The sequence below is a fragment of the Stereum hirsutum genome (assembly GCF_000264905.1).
Source record: "Stereum hirsutum FP-91666 SS1 unplaced genomic scaffold STEHIscaffold_9, whole genome shotgun sequence".
Classification (NCBI taxonomy): Eukaryota; Fungi; Basidiomycota; class Agaricomycetes; order Russulales; family Stereaceae; genus Stereum; species Stereum hirsutum.
In genome coordinates this window covers 1,606,672-1,623,649 of record NW_006763139.1, presented here as the reverse complement: position 1 = coordinate 1,623,649, position 16,978 = coordinate 1,606,672, and the positions used below count along the sequence as shown (strand labels likewise).

Sequence of the window (16,978 nt, the reverse complement as noted above, 5' to 3'; positions counted from 1 at the left end):
ACTTGTAGTTGACCGGGCCGCAAGGCGGAGAACGCCACACGCCACACCTGCCTGCTAACGCCATCTGAATGGCCTTTGTTCGAATTCGTCGAGCTCTCCTCCCTTTCATCCGAAACTTAACCTAGTACAGTGTACCTCTACCCGCTCTATCGACAAAAGAGACAATATAAGTCTCGGTTGTCAAGATTGTGTCTGCACATTGTCGGACGTAATCAGCCGCTTCGCGTTCTCGTTTAGTTCTTCATGTCCGCCGAGCACCTCCGCCACCCCCCGCAGACACCTTTGTCTTCTTCTCCTAGTCGTGCTTCTAACTTAAACTTATCTCGCCCACATTGGCCCTGGTCGCCGTATAATCATCGCTCAAGCCAGTCATCAGTGTCAGTGCATTCGACTGGAACCGCACAAGGATCGACATCAAGTTCGAGTTGGGATCCACGAGTTGCTTCTTCCACCGCGAGTCCAGGAAGCGCGATGTGGTCAACCAGTCACTCTATGGCTAGGCAGACACCCAGCGCGACCCCAATGCCACTGGGGCAGGACGACACTATTAGGCATTGGTCGTTCATGGTATGTCCCTATACCTGAAGTATTCAGAGTTTATGCCAATAGCAAGATCACCGGTAGGCGTTTGAGTGGATCGTAAGAGATGTTCACAAGCTTCGTGAGTTCGTCGAAGGGGACCAGCCGATTGTGACGGGTGAAGGAGCGAGTGAGGACGCGAGCGCGCATGCCTTCGAGATATTGAATGAATCGCCGATGTTGGGAGACCAGAAGTTCAAACTTGAGATTGGTGCGCACTTCTATTGTCACAACAAAGGGAAGGGCTATCTGATTGTTCCCCGTACGCACAGCCCGAATACAACCTCCACAAGAAGCTGCTCAGGACTCCCCTCTCAGCCCTTCTTCGTTGTCTCTGTATGTCACGTCTGAATATGAGGTGTGCGCGTCCATGCTGGCCGCCATAAAGTGCCAAGATGACCGTGTCGGTGAGCGAGGTGCACGCGCGAACTGGGTTTGGGAGTTTTGGCAGCATGACTGGGCGTTTCGCCAGGAGAACGAAGTGTGGGGTACGTGTATCTCGAAATTGATCCGCAAAGACGGCCGGGGTTAAATATGGTCTATTATAGAGTGCCCGCTTCCACCTCTATCCTCCCTCCTCGAGAACCCCAGGATCAGGGAGACCGATTCCTTCGTCATATGCATACAGATCCACACACCGGTTGGCCCTTTCTTTCCTCAACATCCTTCGGCTTACTACGTTCCTCGTGATTTATTGGACGGGTTAGAGGCTTCGTTGGACAATCCCAGTACGTCACTCTAGTGAACTTACCAGCACCAAGTTGCTTAACCTTCTGTAGATACTGGTGATGTTCAATTCGTCTGCCTCGAACGCATGCCGTCCGACCAGCGACTAACTCAACCAGAGTCCCCATCTCATACTGCCACCCAGCACAGTCGACGTTCATCTTCGTCTGCTTCCTCCCATTCTCTCTTCCATTCGCACACCGTGGCCCGTAAACGGGTAATATACGCCCACTCAGATATTCTGAAACGTCGGGCAGAGTATTTCAACACGATGTTGTCCTCGGCCTTTTCTGAATCTACAGGATTGGGAGGCCGTAAGGTCTACACAGTCATTGTAGAGGAAGGAGGTCAGTTTCTACAATATTATTCAACGTTGCTACGTTTTCTCACAGAAATATCGTGTTCCCCTTGTTGGTCACTTTGTGGATGCATCTAGATTTTATCACGATATATTGGCTACTGAAATGGGTCTACGCCAATTGGCTGCTCTTCAAGGAGGAAGACGACGCAAGAGCTGCCGTAGAAGGGGCTGGTGCAGGCTGGAGCGCAAAATGGTTGACGACGAGTGGCGTTGCTGGAGAATGGGACTGGAAGACGTTCAGCAAGAACGGTATGCTGGAAGAGCTCAGCCTCTCTGGGAGAGACGATGTCCGCAGCGTTACCAGCGGCGAAAGCGCACGCTCGACAGGAGGTCCAGAGGGACAGGTGCCAACGGGCCCACCAACTGGTGAGATTGGCCAAGCAATACCGGCGCCTGGGTCGTCAATACGTCAGCGTGTGCCGCCAACACCTGCAGGTCGGAATCCACAGGCTAGCTCTGCCTCCACATCAAGGACGCCACACTCTACCACCTCGCGTCGCCCCGTTGGACCTGGAGCCCCAATGGGAATCACGGTTCCGCCTTCTTCTAGTCGAACTAAACCTGTCCCTATACCTGCTTCTTCGTCTCGTTACCCTATCTCACCTCGAAACCAACGTCAAGAATCCCACTCGCCCGCCACAACGCTAACACCAGACCCTCACGTTCATCCTACGCCTCCAGCTCCGGCTGCCTCTGCACTTTGCATGTACCAAATTGCGCATCGATACGCCATACCTGCGCTTGCATCTCTTGCCCTCGAGCATATGATGTCCACGATCACGCCTCAGAGTAGTTTTCCTCTCTTATTGGCAACGACAGTTTTCGACGAGTTGCACAGTCTTGTGGAGGTACGTCTGATTGACTCACACGCCTCTTAATGTCAGACTCATATCTAATCTATCTGGTGTAGGACTATGTCGTGGAGAAATGGGACGAAGTCTCGGTTTCGGAAGAGTTTGAACGGTGTTGTGAAGAAATCTCTAGTGGAGAGTAAGTCTTCCTGTCTTCTTGCTCCAGAGGAAGTGAATTGACACATAGCTCTTTAGTTGGGGCTCCGATGGTGGCAAAACCCTGATGGCATTGTTTCGACGGCTTCGCTCACCGACTGCGTTGTCCTACGCACGCAGTTGAGTTGTCTGCGCGTTCCTCACGCTTCTCACGTCTGGCATGTAAGAACTGTACTTTTAGTGGCTGGATCCTTGTCGCAATACCCTTGTTTTACCTATACACATTCTATTGATGACATTCATGGTCGGATAGGCACCTGCATTGTGATGGTTCCCTGTCACTGTTCAGTTGCTCGAAGTCTTGAATACATTGGACAATCCTCCTACACAGCGTACGCAACTCTGGAGTTGGGAAAATGCTCATCCCTCGGATATGATAGGATGCGTTGCGAATCATTAAGCTCGTATAAAATACGTATGTACAAAAAAGATGCGTAGGCAGTCCAAACTGTCCTTGATGATCATGACTAATTGTCCTAAATGTCTATCCACCACAAAGTCCCAGATTTGTACAACGGAGAAATTATTGTGAAGAGCGTAATATAGAACCAAAAGGTAAAGCAACACTGCGGAATGAGCATCGCGAAATGGGTTAATGTCTGGCGTGGCTCCTTACCAACTCCTACGCATATGGACCCGAAGAGACGGAAGAGACACCACTGCCAGTCGAGGGGAATTTAGAGATAATAATCACGCGACATTCTCGACGTACCACACTTCGCCCGTGCTGCCCTCTGCATTCTGGTATGGTTTATCCAGTCCGTCAAGTTGAGCGACAGATGTGACGGCCCATCCATGGTCGACGACGAAGGGATAGGTTTGCATGAATGCGGAGACGGTATCGTCGGTCAATTCGTGCTCAAGGATCATCAGGCCAGGAGATTGAGTGCCTGAATATTGTTCAGCTTACGGGTTAGCACCGATAGTGGGATGAACGTGACTACAGCACTGACCATTGACCCACTCAGAGATGGCGTAGACAACATCGGGAAGCGTCGTCGCACCCGTGGAAATGCTCCAATCCTCAGAGCTGGACAGACTGTCAGTACGAGGACGCTCACGTTTAGGAGGGAAAGAAGGACTCACTCCCGGTTCCAAAGCACCGTGGTCAGTCCCAAAACCTCTGTCGCAATTGCAAACACCCTCTTGTCCACATCTCCGTACGGAGGCCTCCAGAATCTAGGTATTCTTCCGCCCGTTGAGTCATGAATGATCTGCATCGTCCACGCGAGTTCGGCTAGGACATCCTCGTTGGATAGAGTGGTCATGTAAGGGTGTGTCCACTAGGCACGGCGAGGGTCAATAAGAAAATGGTTAGAGGTTTTGTCAGGCGTGAGAGACAGGTTCGATACTTACTGTGTGGACAGCGATGTCATCCCCGAGCTCTTGGAATGCTGTGAGGAACTCATTGTAGTTCCAGAGGATATTTGTTCCAATGTAGAAATGCTGTGAAAAAGAGATGAGTGAAAGCTTGGAAAGAAGAAGAGCTACGAAGGATGATAATCATCATTCATCTCTCGCACGTACCGTTCCGTGCACCCCATTTTCCTGCATGAATGAGTACAGCTTATCTGAGGAACCCTATAATGTACCGTTGCGGTCGGTTAGCACGCACAAATTATAACCGGTGCGGAGTAAGCTTTATACTCACAGGAAGTGGACCGTCGTCGAAACTGATCCCAATATGACCATCAGGCGCGTCCCACAACTCCCCATCAATTCTACACTTATACGTCCCGGAGCACACTTCGTCCCCGTTTGGATCGAGGCCACCGGGATAGTAGGGATTCCCGTCCGATCCTATGATTGAAAGAGGCAAGTCCGGGATCTTGCCTGCTTGGATGGCAGCATTGAGGGCGTCCTTCCACTCTTGGGGCATGGATGCTGAGTCGGGTGTGGATTGGGGGTAAGCGGAACTCCAAGCTGTAAACAAGTGAGATACGATGCAGACATAAAATGAAGAAAGCAGTCAGCAGGATATTACAATGAGAAAAGTGGTGATTTGGACATGGGGCTGGGTGTTAGAATTATAAAACATACCAGAAGACCCGACTGCAGGATAATCGTGACCATCTGTTGGTATCCCATTCTGACGCCGGAATAGGGAATGAACAGGGTGATTGAATAGATGATACCAAGACGGTTGGCCATCACCACCACCCGCATCCGAAGAATGTACTGAAGGGGGGTCGATGACGAGGGCTTGCACCGCGACCAAGGCAGCAGAAGCGAAAAGAGTAGCCTTGTACAGTGTCATGTTGAACTATGAACGGGAGTTGAGCAAGGATCGCCTCGTAGATGATGGAGGAACTGGACGAGCGAGCTGAGCTGACCCAATTTCCCCCGCTCCTTATATATGGTTCTATTATGGCCCTTGTATGACATCCATCCCTGAAAGTTGTCGATGAAACAGTGGCCACGAAAAGTCTTGGCCTCTTCGAAGTCAGTCAACTGACGGTGCGAAATGACCAAGGGCGTCGGGCGGTGAGCCCGACTTCGAGCTTCGAGATTGACGTTGAGGAGTCAAAACAAGGCGCACGGAACAATTCAATCGTCCAAAAGCCGTGTACAAGCACATTTTAAGAGGGGGCTGGCAGCTTGAGTATTGTTCCCGTCAGCTTGGTATGAGTCGTCCTGAATGCAAACTTGAAGAGCAACATAATTGTAAATTATCAGGTTAGTACGTGTTCGACGTATTTCGAAGTAACGTACACAGTTCATATGTCTAAAAAAAGATGCAGTCAAAAGCTGGATGGTGAGTATGATGGTCCGGACAGTCGACCTGAGCCGAATCTACCCCTGTCGAGAGATGTGGCCGAAATTCGCCGTTCCAAGTGACACAACAACGAACTGGGGTGACTGCTGTGTAGCGGACTACCTTGGCGTCGTATTTTGCGTACTACGAAATGACTGATAATATGCTCGATTCAGACACAGGAGGAAAAATCGCGTTGTGGTCAAGGGCGGTGGGGGAACTCGGAACTGTTCCGTGGCGTACACCGCCCACCGGACCTGAGATCGGTTCGAGATCAGCCGAAATAAGGTCGTATTAAGATCAGCCCGCATATTGGGCGACTCTCATTCGAGACTGATAGTCGCCTGATGGTCGAAATGAGGTCGGATTGAGGTCGATTCAACCCTCAACCCGGATCAGGCCGCACATGTTTTTTCGTTCTCAGGTACGGTCGGCGGTGTACTTATGCTGAGATCATACGGAGCGGTAAGTTCCGGGTGGCGAATTGAGCCTGTGTCCAGGTCACCTTCGCCGCCCTCGAGGGCTTTGTTTATCCCGCCGGCTGGTGCATTGGCTCTTTATCTTATCTCTCTCCTTGTGATCAACAACAATATCACTCGAACATGCGGCTCATTCAACCGCTTTGCATCCCAGCTTACTATATCTACCTACCTGAGCCAGTATCTATTCCGCGCATTCACCACAGGCCTTGCAAGCACTGTCTCTTAAGAATCTGACGAAAGATGCCTCACTTTCTGCGACCTGCACATACCTTCTCTCGCGTTCGACATGTCTCTCAGGCTAGAGCTTCACAATACCCACGACTTCTCGCGACACTTGCATCTGTGAGTCCTCACAACTTGTTCCTGGAACTCAATGAAGTAGAACCGACGTTCAAATGTCCAGGATGTTCGCTCAGACTCGTCTTTCCGTATCCCGGTCATCAACTTCCGCAAGTTCAGGGAGGCTACTTCCATGTCTGAGAAACGGGATGTTGCGGATGAGGTTATCAATGGATTCAAAGAAGTCGGGTTCATCTACTTGGACCAGCATGGGATTCCGGATGCGACTGTGGAGAACGTCTTTGACAAGGTCAGCACTATTGCAGAGCTAATAGCTTTTGCCTTCGTACGCTTCAACTCATCCTCTTCAAACATACTTTGCAAACTATAGAGCGCGGAGTTCTTCCGTCTTCCCACAGAAGCAAAGGTATGTTCAACGCTCAATACCGAGCTCGTTATGAGGTGTTGCACGACTAAACTATGCTTTGCAATCATATATTATTGCAGTCGAAGCTGGCTTGGGAAGACCCACGTTCGAACCGTGGTTATGTCCAAGCTGGTCGCGAACGTGTAACCCAATCCGCCGATCCAGACGAGATCGCGAAGCTGCGTGCAAGCGCACCCGACACGAAAGAGTCCATGGAAATTGGTCGCGATAGGGACAAGACTTGGAAGAACCAGTGGCCTCAGGAACAAGATGCCCCGGGGTTCAAGCAAACGATGCTGCAATTCTTCCAGGTTCGTCTCCTTCTCGTCGTCTAATCCGGCAGCATCTACTTACCGTGATGGGAGAGCAGACTTGTCATGAGCTTCACGTCCTTGTCATGCGATCTATTGCCCTCGGCCTGGATCTCGATGAGAAGTTCTTCGATAGCAAGATCGACCAGCAATATCACAACCTGCGGCTCCTCTCGTATCCACCCATCAAGACTGAACTGTTGCAAAAGGACGGACAGGCTCGTGCGGGGGCTCATTCCGGTTCGATTTACACGGCTATCTTCCGTTGAGTAAAAGACGGTTCTGACGCAAATTCACATTACATGTAGATTATGGTACATTGACCTTATTATTCCAAGACTCAGTTGGTGGACTCGAAGTCCAGAACCCGCACACGAAGGAATACCACCCAGCAACACCTATGGTCAGTTTCGTGCAATCTTCCTAAATTCAACTCGCACCTCTGAATCTCGTCTCTGACTTCGACACTCCCCCGACACTAAAGCCGGGAACAATAGTGATCAACGCAGGCGACCTCCTCGCCCGCTGGTCCAACGACGTCATCCGCTCAACCCTCCACCGCGTCGTCGCGCCCCCAGCCGTACGCATCAGCGACACACATTCCATAACTGCCCAACGACAATCCGTCGCCTTCTTTTGCAATCCGAACCAGGACGCGCAGATCACTTGCCTTCCGAACTGTCACGGACCGGGATTGGAGAAGAAGTACGCGCCTGTGACGACAGAGGATTATATCGTCGGTGAGTTTCTCTGTCTCGCTATCTCTTTTTGAAGAAATAAAGAGTATGTGGGAGGGGCTAACATCGAACATTTGATCAACTCAGGGCGGTTGGCCGCTACATATACTTGAATAACGTAGGGTATTTCGGAGACATTTGGGCGTCGCCAGAGCTATTTTTCTTTGAGGGTTCCATGTCGTTTTGAGGGAATTTTCCAAGATCTCAATGTATGAATCATGTACTTTGCGGGCATTGTTTTACCGTCGTCATTAGGTCACCACTGCTGGACACGAGAAGGGTTGCGAAGTTGCGAGTAACCAAGATATATCACCGAACTATATCTACTTACTCAGCACAAACAAGGACGACTACTTCGACATGGACTTGACACACAAACAAAGACATGCCGACTGCAGACTACAAAACTACTATGCTGAACAAACTAAAGCTAATCAAGACGATGCAAGGGTTCATGAGAAGTCGTAACAACAGTGACACGTAAAGAAATCAAGAGGGAAGTGTGATAGCGGTGTAGATAACATATGAGAGGAGGAAAAGTCCAGAGCGGGGCTTGTAGAGTATGATGAACCAAACAAGCGCAGTGACTAAGTGGGGGAGTGAGCTATATTGTAGGGTATCGTATCGAATGTCCAGTACAACTCCCCTCGAGAAAGGAACAGGGTTCGAAAGGCCAGGAAGGTCCGAGAGTTCAGTCATTCGGTATTCAATGTCCATTCTATACGAGTATCAATCCAGCCAAAATACCGAAAGCCGCGATGACCATGAACGTAGGAATCGTCTTTCCGTGGAGACCGACCGCGTGCGCGCCACTCGACGTGCGTTGGTTGCTCGCTGAGCTATTGCCAGCTGCACTCGCAGTCGAAGTCTGCGTCGCCGAAGAGTTGGCTGTTGCAGAGGCGGAGGCGGAGATCGACGAAGGGAAACTCGAGCTATTGTCATTCGAGTCGCCGGGGAGAGGGAACGAGCTATTCGAGCTTGAGCTGGAATCGCTGTCGTCCTGCCAAGCACCGCCGTTAAGTTGTGCGACGGAGGTGACAGTCCAGCCGTATTGGTTCATAAGAGGGTATGCGTCCATGAAGGCTTGCACAGAACCATCTGAGAGCTCGTGTTCGAGGACGATAAGACCAGGGGATTTGGAGCCTACGAACAAAGAATTAGCTTCGAAATGAAGGCTGTAGGAATAAAAGGACACGGAGTGTACCAGAAAGCCATTTCTCGTAGTTGCTCTGGATACCCGCAGAAGTTGCACCGCCGCCTTCGCCGAGGGACCAATCTTCCGTACTTATCCACAAAGATTGATGAGCGCCCGACATCGATCAGACCAACTCATGACTTACTCGTGATTCCAAACAATGGTGGTCAAACCAAACACTTCCTGTGCGATGGCAGTAACACGAACGTCTGGACCAATCGACGTAAGTTTGAGCATATGACCCTCTTCATTTGGTGGAAATGAACTTGCCCGTGTCACCGTATGGGGGGCGCCAGAATGCTGGAAGCTTGCCTCCCGTGGAGTCATAGATCACCTGAATTGTCCAACCGAGTTGTGCCACGACTTCCTCACTGCTCAAGGTTGTCATATACGGATGCGTCCACTGTCAAGCACCGACGTCAGGACCTCCACTAGAACGAGAACGAAGTGCAAGTACTCACAGTGTGCACGGCGATGTCGTCCTCATTAGTCTCGAACGCCGTCAGGAACTCCTTCCAGTTATTAACGATGTTGACCCCGATGAAGAAGTGTGTAGCGTGTAACTCATTCTTTTGCAAGAATGCGTACAGGTTGTCCGAAGGTGGCTAGAAGCGAATAAGCCCACGTAAGCGCGCGTTTCATAACGAGACGCGAACAACGACGACACGCACCAACGGACCATCGTCAAAACCCAAACCAAGAGTCCCGTTGGGAGCATCCCAAATCTGACCATCAATCCTGCACTGATATGTCGCCGAGCAAATCGAGGGGCTGTTCGGGTCAGATTTGCCATAGAGGGGGTTGGTGCCCGGAGCGGTCTGAGTGGATGGATCGAGGTCGGGGATCGTGCCGGCCTGGATGGCGTCGTTGAGTGCGTCTTTCCAAGCCTGAGGAATAGCATTCGGGTCAGGCGTGGATGTAGGGTAAGCGGCACTCCAGGCTATATCGCGAAGTCAAACATAAAGGATAAGTAGCTCTCTTTAAAAGACCATGAATTGGGAGGAACGAGATGGAGACGCACTTGGACTCCCGACTTGAGCTGACTCGCCATCGTCTTGACGGCGGAACAAGGCATGAGCGGCATGGTCCTCCCCATGATACCATCGACCGGGCAGCAACGACCCAGGTACAACATCGTCCGCCAAATTCGGCACCCTTCGTTGTATCTCTTGATGGGCAGGAAGAGCTGCGATCCCGCCGACGAGACACAAGAGGGGGAGGAGAGCAAATATACCTGAACTCATGGCGGTCTTGATCGCGCCGGACGTGGACGTGCTAAGGATGGGCAGCGAGCAGCGTAGACGGAGGCATGTTGGACTAGTTTATAAAGAACCGTGAAGAATTTGTGCCGAAATAATTGACGCCTCGGCAGCGCTGAACAGATCGAGTATTCAAACGGCCATTAGTGGCCATCCCGCTCGACAATCGGCCACACCATGCATCCCGTCAACCAAGGGGGGTTCGGAAGGTTCGGGCGGCCCTCGATATCATCACAAGGAGATATCTGTCCGCCAAACGCTCCGAACAGACCTCTTGCGCCCATCGAAGACCGGACGAGGGAGCGCCACAACCGAGAGAAATTTGTAGTTTAATTCGGCACGAATAATGACGACGAGATACACGTTCCATGTAGCTGTCAGGCCCTTATGAGAGTATTCATTACTCTAGCGCAGGCATGTTTCCCAGCAAGAAATGAATGCAGCAAGACTCTAAGACTCCTGGGACGTACAAATCTACGACAGGCGGGCCACGAGTCTCGTCAGCGCGAGCTTGATTTCGCCGATGAGGTGATCTCTAGCCACTGTTAGCGCTTTGAGCTAGTCCTATGATCCAGTATGGTTAGCCACGTCAAGAGGCTGTCCTTTCCTTGCAGTAGTCCAAGTTCCATAAGGGCACCCAGAAGGCGAGCGGCACTCGAGAAAGGCACTAAGTGAGACATTCACAAGGCACTCAAGGGCAGCAAACGCCGTATCAAACATACCGGAAGCAGAAAATACACACAAGGCGAGTATTTTCCTTGCCTTATCGAATAGCCTGCAGAACATACCGTGGACGCCCACAGAACAAGAGCTCGGGTGCGCGAAAGTCAGAGGCAGTGTTGGGCGATATGGTCCGCAAGATAGCCTTCCGAGTCGTCGACAACATATGGACAGCGCATCATCTCGTCCCGGTAAACTCCGCGCTCGTGAAGCTTATGTCGGTTTCTGCGCCACTGGGTCGTTGACGCAGGTCACCCGAATCCTGAACCCAGAAACGACAAGCAGATGGAAATATCGTGGCAAGCAATGCGTGTTAAATTAAATAGTAGGGAACGATGTGTACAAAAGAGTGTGTGTTTATTGATAGCCAGTCCGGAGACGACATCAATGGTATAATGAGAACGTCCATTCACATCCGCAACAGAAAAATTCCAAATAGGACAGGAGAAAAGGCGCTGATACGAAAAGCAATTACACCGTACAAAGTGATGAGTGCAGGTGAAATAAAATATGTGGGGTATGGTATGTAGGGTTCGTTCAGTGAGTGAGAACGACCACGACGTGCAACTTCAACACAGCAAACCTCAAGCCGATCAAGCAAAGTAGCCGACGAAAAGCAACCCAAAGATGGTCCCCAACGCAACATCCACAGCACGATGCCGTGACCCCATAATCAATGACCTCGCATCAGACGTGGACGAATCGCTGGCACTGGTGCCCGAACCCGAGGAGGAACCAGACGAAGTAGCCCCAGCCGCGTGCGAACTCGACGCTGCTGTTGTCTTCGAACCGGAGGTAGTCGACGCGGCAGCGGCGGAGCCAGACGTAGACGAAGAATCGGAGGAGTCTGTTGCTGAGTCGGGTAGGATGTCCGATACAGAGTCTACGGCGCCCGTGGTACCCACCACGTTCTGGTATGGCTGGTTGAGACCATCGAGCAAGACGACGGAGTCCATCTTCCAGTTGTTTGCGGCGATGTAGGGATAGGTCGTAATGAAGGCGGAGACGGTGTCATTGGTCAGCTCGTGTTCGAGGATGATCAGACCAGGGGATTGGGTGCCTGTATGTAGCCATCCAGCGTTAGTACGGATGCGAAAGCGTCTGCGACGTGTGGAATGCTGACCATTGTACCAGCCAGTCAATTCTGAGATGACATTGGGAAGCGTCGTTTTGCCTTCAGACATAGTCCAGTCTTCGGTGCTTTGAAGAGAGTTCAAAATCAGAAAAATATCCATGGATGAGAGACAGACAGAAAACTCACTCCTGGTTCCACAAGATACATGTCAATCCAAGGACCTCCTGTGCGATCGCATTAACCCTCGTGTCGGTGTCGCCGTAAGGAGGCCTCCAGAAACGGGGGAGCCGTCCGCCTGCCGAGTCATGAATGATCTGCATGGTCCATGCGAGCTGGGCCAGAACCTCCTCATTCGTCAGAGTCGTCATGTAGGGGTGTGTCCACTGGAACAAGAACAGCCGCCGCAGAATTCAATCGTTAGTACTTGTCCTCCAAAGAATTGGGTCTCAGTAAACATACGGTGTGAACAGCGAGATCGTCCTCGAGGGTCTCGTACGCTGTCAGGAATTCCTGCGAGTACCAGAGAATGTTGCTACCGATCATAAAGTGCTGGCGAACAGAATAGACACAAGTTGAGCCGCTAATATTGGAGTCTGACGTATGATATCATACATACCGTTCCCTTGATCTGATTCTCCTGCATAAATTGGTATAGCATAGCTGATCCCTATGAAAGTTAACAGAAACCAGATCAGTGCACGCTCTCCCTATCACACCGCTAATCCGCTCAACACCAAGACATAAAAATGTACTCACATCAACCGGACCATCATCGAAACTAATACCAACGGTCCCATCCGGCGCGTCCCAGATCTGCCCGTCGATCCTGCACTTATACGTTCCCGAGCAGACCTCAGAGCCAGTGGGATCAAGGCCATCCGCGTATGTCGGGTTGCCGCCTGTTGACGTCGAAGGAGCATAGTTGGGGATCTTTCCTGCTGCGACGGCGGCGTTGAGGGCGTCTGTCCATTCTTGGGGCAAGGCGCTGACGTCGGGGGAGGATTGAGGATATTTGGAACTCCAGGCTGGTTTTTTTTTTATGATGAGGAGAAGAAAAAAGTTACGATGCGAATAGGAGGGAGGCAAAAAGATAAGAAAAAAATGTTAGTGAAACCATTCAAAATGCATGGGCCTTGGCGTGCGGATATAGAGTGGCTAAGACGTACTGGGGGTTCCGACCTCGGGGTAATCAGCACCATCAGTGCCTATATCGCGGCGGAAGAGAGCATGAACTGGATGGTCTTCCTCATGGAACCACGAGCCAGGAAGACTAGCGTCTCTAGCGACATGCTCATGACCACCATGAGCAGCAACCGAACGCACGGGAGCCAGCACAGCAGAGAGGAGAAGGACAGCGGCCTTGGAGTAGTACATCGACATTGCGAATTACAGCAGTAGGAGGAGTGAAATGTCGAGAGCAAAGAGCGGACAGGTAGGGGCCGTAAAAAAGCCCTCTTTAACCAAAAACTTGCCGCCTCGTAGATGATGATGGGGGAAGAAATCCAGAGGAGCAGGCGGTTCAAGTCCCAAAAATTTCACAGCTATATACTTATCGACGGGTCCTCATCCCCATCTCTCCATCAATTGGCTGCACGCTGTCAACGAAACGCATAAGCAAGCGCGTAGCGGGGCAGAGCGGACTTGAATCAGGTTCGGAAGGCTTCTCTCCGTTCAATAAAGCGGTTACGCGAAGTTCCAAGAATGCGATGACCAGTCAAAATCCTTCGTGAATATTGGATCGTGGTCCGACGAAGTTAGGAGACGAGAGAGTCGTCGCAATCAACGGCCAAGACTGCCCGTTGACGGCAAGTCGAAGGTAAGATGGGGGGTGGAACCCGGGGAACCTCTTCCGCGCGTTAGACTTCGAGCCACGCGGAACAGCACTGCCGATTGCATGTCCCGAGCCTTCCCTTTTTGGGACGAGCTCATGGGCTTTTATGTCGCCGAACCCCTGTGGCCCGACACCCGTCCGACGAATATTTTAGGAGCGGGTCTTCAGCGCTCGTGTACACGCCTGTACACGCTCACAAGGGTCTGCATCAAGACACAAAGCACGACGCAACCATGCAAGCTTAAGCGCTTTAAATGATCATAATCATCCCTATCATACAATGGACAGACCTAATCCCACAGCAACTGCGACGTTCACCCTCCGGTCAACGAACGCGAGCGATGAACGGAGACACCACGTTACCACGGCCTGCCATACCCTGCAACCTCCGCTTCCTGAAAAGTTCCGTTCAAAGAAGATATCTGAAACCTTTCTCCCGTCCAGCAGCAAGCTCGCGCTCCTCGAACTCTCTGTTTTTCCTTGCGAGTGCTTGGCGGAAAATTATGCACATAATGATCGTCAGTCCGAACGAGGAGATGCAAATCGCGTAGGACTTGGTGTAGGTGAGTCCCCATGCGGTTGGCCAGATATATCTGTCGTGGGCAAGAACCAGGGTTGTGGGTGGTCAATGTGAGATCACGGAGAGCTACGTGTGAAGCGTGTGAAGGCTTACGATCCAGCAATGTTGCCGAGTTGACAGAACGCGTTGATGCCAGCGAGAGCGACGGCGCCTGTAAAGTGAGTAGTTAGTGAGTTATAGAGGTTTCGCCGACGATCAAGACATTTCCGTACGTTTCATTGGTGGACGAGCGAAGGTGTTACTAATCCACGCCAAAAACACGATGAAGCCGGCGTAAGACTGTGCCATTAAGAACCTGGTGAAAAAAAAAATCGTGAGTAAACTATCCACGCTCAATTTTCCGAAATCGAAGCGTACAGAGAAACATATCTTGCGGCCGTGTTCATAGTAGAGACGGCGATGATGAAGCCGATGATTCCTACGCAGAGTGGCCCCACGATGTGGAATGTTCGTTCACCGGTCTTGTCCGAATGTCTTCGAAATGTGCAATCAGCAAGGGGGTCTTATAATCGATTGTTACTAAAAAGTATTCACCTGCTTACTGCGAAGGCAACAAGGGTTGCAAAGACCCACGGAGGAGCACAGAGCAGTAGCGAGACGGTTGTGTCGAAGCCCATGGTCTCGCTCAAGGTCGGGAAGAACGCGTTGAATGATAGGCCGAGGACCATGCTTGTGAGGGAAACCGCCATGAAGTACACCTTCCAGTCGGTCAAAGCCTGCTTCAGGCCACTTGCGTGTTTCTCCCCTTGGGCTTCGTCTTCGTCGCCAACGCCGCCCAAGCCAGAATCGCTCTGCATCCGGAGAACAGCGAGTCGAGACTCTTCTGGGGAAAGGAAGTTCTGAGAAGTCGTAGGAAAGTCGGGGAGGATGAAAATAGCAAGGATGGCGAAGAAGATAGTCAGGGCTCCCTCGATGAAGAACAGCCAGCTGCCGAAATAGACGGATAGTAGGATGAGCGATATATTGATAGGACATAAAAAGACGTGAAATGCTTACCGCCACGCAGCCTTATTAAGCTTGTTCTCCATGCCATCGAGAATACCGGTAGCGATGAGTGTGCCAAAAGCGTTACTGATCAAGCTACCGCACGAAAGCATGCAAGTGCGCATGCCAAGTTCCTTCCTCTTGTACCACTTGGATAGAAGGAAGAGCGAGCCCGGGAAGAACGCGGCCTCCACGAAACCCAAGAAAAATCGTGTCATTAAAGCACCGACGAAATTGGTCGTAACGCCCGTAAGAATGGAAATCATGCCTAACGCAGCGCTAAATCAGTATGAATCACCAGAATGACTGCGGTACGGCAACATACCCCAGATAGTCATACAGAGGGGAAGATATAATGATGGTTTCCCAATGCGATTCAAGAACATGTTTCTGGGATTTGTGCGACTGTCAGCGATGAATTGCAATTTTGAAAATCCAACGGAACTTACGAGGGTATTTGCATGAGAATGTAGCCGACCTAGTCATCACAGACACTGGTCAATGGCTGCAAACAATATTATCGGCAGAGAACGCACATAAAGAATACTGAGAATGGTATTGTATTGTTGTCCTTGGAGACCGAGATCAGTCTCGAAGCCTCGTAAACGTGCAGCACTATGACGCAGATCAGGACCAAATAGAAGGTGCTTCTGTGGCAGCACTCACGAAGCATTATTGCGATCAATCTGGGATATCAAAGAATGTCGAATGAGTCAGAAAACGTGTTCCGAGGGCCATTGCAAAGAACGCACGTAGTTAAGAATGTAGATGATGATGAGGATGGACATGCGCAAATCGAGCTTCATCAACAATTTGCGTTCGAGTTTCTTCCTCGCCTCCGGTCCACCGAACTCTGCATCGAGATCGATAGGCTGCCGTCTCGTCTCTACGCGCTCTTCAATGTCTTTACCCTCCACAACATTTGGAACGTATTCCCTAGAGTTGTTCATGTCGTCGAAAGAAGCCGTACGATTTGTAGAAGGAATATCGGAATAACGAGGATACAAGGCGGAAGAGGACGCGACGGGGCTCGAGGGCTCGACAGAGTCGGTATAAGACAGAAGCTGGGGGCGTCGAGAATGCTCGAGGGCGCGAGGATATGCAAGACGAGATGTGAGGGCTTTATACCACGCCGAGGGAGATGATACAGTTTCCCCGGCGGAAGCGGGGTCAGGTACGCGGGGAATTATGTCGCTCTCGCGGGGTGATGGTATGGGGATGTATGGGGGTGGAGATACGGTCCGGGGTGAAAATGGGTTCTTCCAGAGTCCGTCAAGAAATTCGACGACGGACATGGAAGAGGCAATTGTGGAGCGGAACATGTCGGATTGGCTGGAGGGCGATATGTGGATGGGACGTGGTGGGAGAGGTTAGAGCCGAACCTCCGAATTTCATCCTGATGTGGGTGCGATAATAGGTCGCGCCTATGGCGGCCAGAGCGCTGAGCGACTATATTTACCGATTGAAGGCGTCGGGATACACGAATACCATACTCTAACAGATTATACGTCCCACAGCGAGCATGCCAAGAAAACTATAGGATCGTTCGTCGTGACGGTGAAGGCTTGGTGAAGGCGCAGACTGCAGACTCGGTTCCTCGGTGGTCCAGAGATGGCGCGAGGACACGAATGTCCCGGGTGGTTTCTCGACATAGAAGCTAAGTGCGTCAT

At 51.2% G+C, this 16,978-nt stretch overlaps 6 protein-coding genes across 6 annotated transcripts; 2 read left to right on the top strand and 4 right to left on the bottom strand.

The window, feature by feature from the left end:
- The first annotated feature begins 275 nt into the window (after positions 1-275).
- On the top strand, positions 276-2,984 carry STEHIDRAFT_122608 (uncharacterized protein). Its single transcript, XM_007305604.1, has 8 exons — positions 276-567; positions 625-790; positions 852-1,067; positions 1,128-1,307; positions 1,359-1,652; positions 1,742-2,514; positions 2,577-2,656; positions 2,713-2,984. Exons 1-8 carry the CDS (start codon positions 493-495, stop codon positions 2,795-2,797), a joined length of 1,869 nt encoding a protein of 622 aa, XP_007305666.1. The 5' UTR covers positions 276-492; the 3' UTR covers positions 2,798-2,984.
- Positions 2,985-3,024: 40 nt separating this feature from the next.
- STEHIDRAFT_122606 (glycoside hydrolase/deacetylase) lies at positions 3,025-4,976 on the bottom strand. Its single transcript, XM_007305603.1, has 7 exons — positions 4,714-4,976; positions 4,325-4,596; positions 4,201-4,254; positions 4,030-4,119; positions 3,760-3,956; positions 3,627-3,703; positions 3,025-3,563 (listed from the first exon to the last, which is right to left on the bottom strand). The coding sequence occupies exons 1-7, from the start codon at positions 4,928-4,930 to the stop codon at positions 3,364-3,366; spliced, it is 1,107 nt and encodes a 368-aa protein (XP_007305665.1). The 5' UTR covers positions 4,931-4,976; the 3' UTR covers positions 3,025-3,363.
- A 1,123-nt stretch (positions 4,977-6,099) lies between these two features.
- STEHIDRAFT_99342 (Clavaminate synthase-like protein) lies at positions 6,100-7,977 on the top strand. The gene is made up of 8 exons (XM_007305602.1): positions 6,100-6,252; positions 6,314-6,499; positions 6,581-6,616; positions 6,697-6,927; positions 6,987-7,167; positions 7,236-7,330; positions 7,412-7,667; positions 7,752-7,977. The coding sequence occupies exons 1-8, from the start codon at positions 6,151-6,153 to the stop codon at positions 7,775-7,777; spliced, it is 1,113 nt and encodes a 370-aa protein (XP_007305664.1). The 5' UTR covers positions 6,100-6,150; the 3' UTR covers positions 7,778-7,977.
- Positions 7,978-8,347: 370 nt separating this feature from the next.
- On the bottom strand, positions 8,348-10,103 carry STEHIDRAFT_169535 (glycoside hydrolase/deacetylase; the record flags this gene model as incomplete). The annotated part of the gene is made up of 7 exons (XM_007305601.1): positions 8,348-8,807; positions 8,869-8,948; positions 9,005-9,068; positions 9,139-9,262; positions 9,321-9,464; positions 9,531-9,799; positions 9,881-10,103. The coding sequence occupies 7 exons, from the start codon at positions 10,101-10,103 to the stop codon at positions 8,383-8,385; spliced, it is 1,329 nt and encodes a 442-aa protein (XP_007305663.1). The 3' UTR covers positions 8,348-8,382.
- Positions 10,104-11,141: 1,038 nt separating this feature from the next.
- On the bottom strand, positions 11,142-13,559 carry STEHIDRAFT_99341 (glycoside hydrolase/deacetylase). Its single transcript, XM_007305600.1, has 7 exons — positions 13,080-13,559; positions 12,670-12,938; positions 12,530-12,580; positions 12,373-12,462; positions 12,100-12,296; positions 11,962-12,038; positions 11,142-11,898 (listed from the first exon to the last, which is right to left on the bottom strand). The coding sequence occupies exons 1-7, from the start codon at positions 13,291-13,293 to the stop codon at positions 11,432-11,434; spliced, it is 1,365 nt and encodes a 454-aa protein (XP_007305662.1). The 5' UTR covers positions 13,294-13,559; the 3' UTR covers positions 11,142-11,431.
- A 425-nt stretch (positions 13,560-13,984) lies between these two features.
- Positions 13,985-16,389, bottom strand: STEHIDRAFT_147989 (MFS general substrate transporter). Its single transcript, XM_007305599.1, has 11 exons — positions 16,061-16,389; positions 15,975-15,994; positions 15,845-15,923; positions 15,758-15,786; positions 15,634-15,698; positions 15,321-15,576; positions 14,859-15,251; positions 14,682-14,798; positions 14,537-14,619; positions 14,418-14,475; positions 13,985-14,337 (listed from the first exon to the last, which is right to left on the bottom strand). The coding sequence occupies exons 1-11, from the start codon at positions 16,256-16,258 to the stop codon at positions 14,154-14,156; spliced, it is 1,482 nt and encodes a 493-aa protein (XP_007305661.1). The 5' UTR covers positions 16,259-16,389; the 3' UTR covers positions 13,985-14,153.
- Between the last annotated feature and the right edge of the window lie 589 nt (positions 16,390-16,978).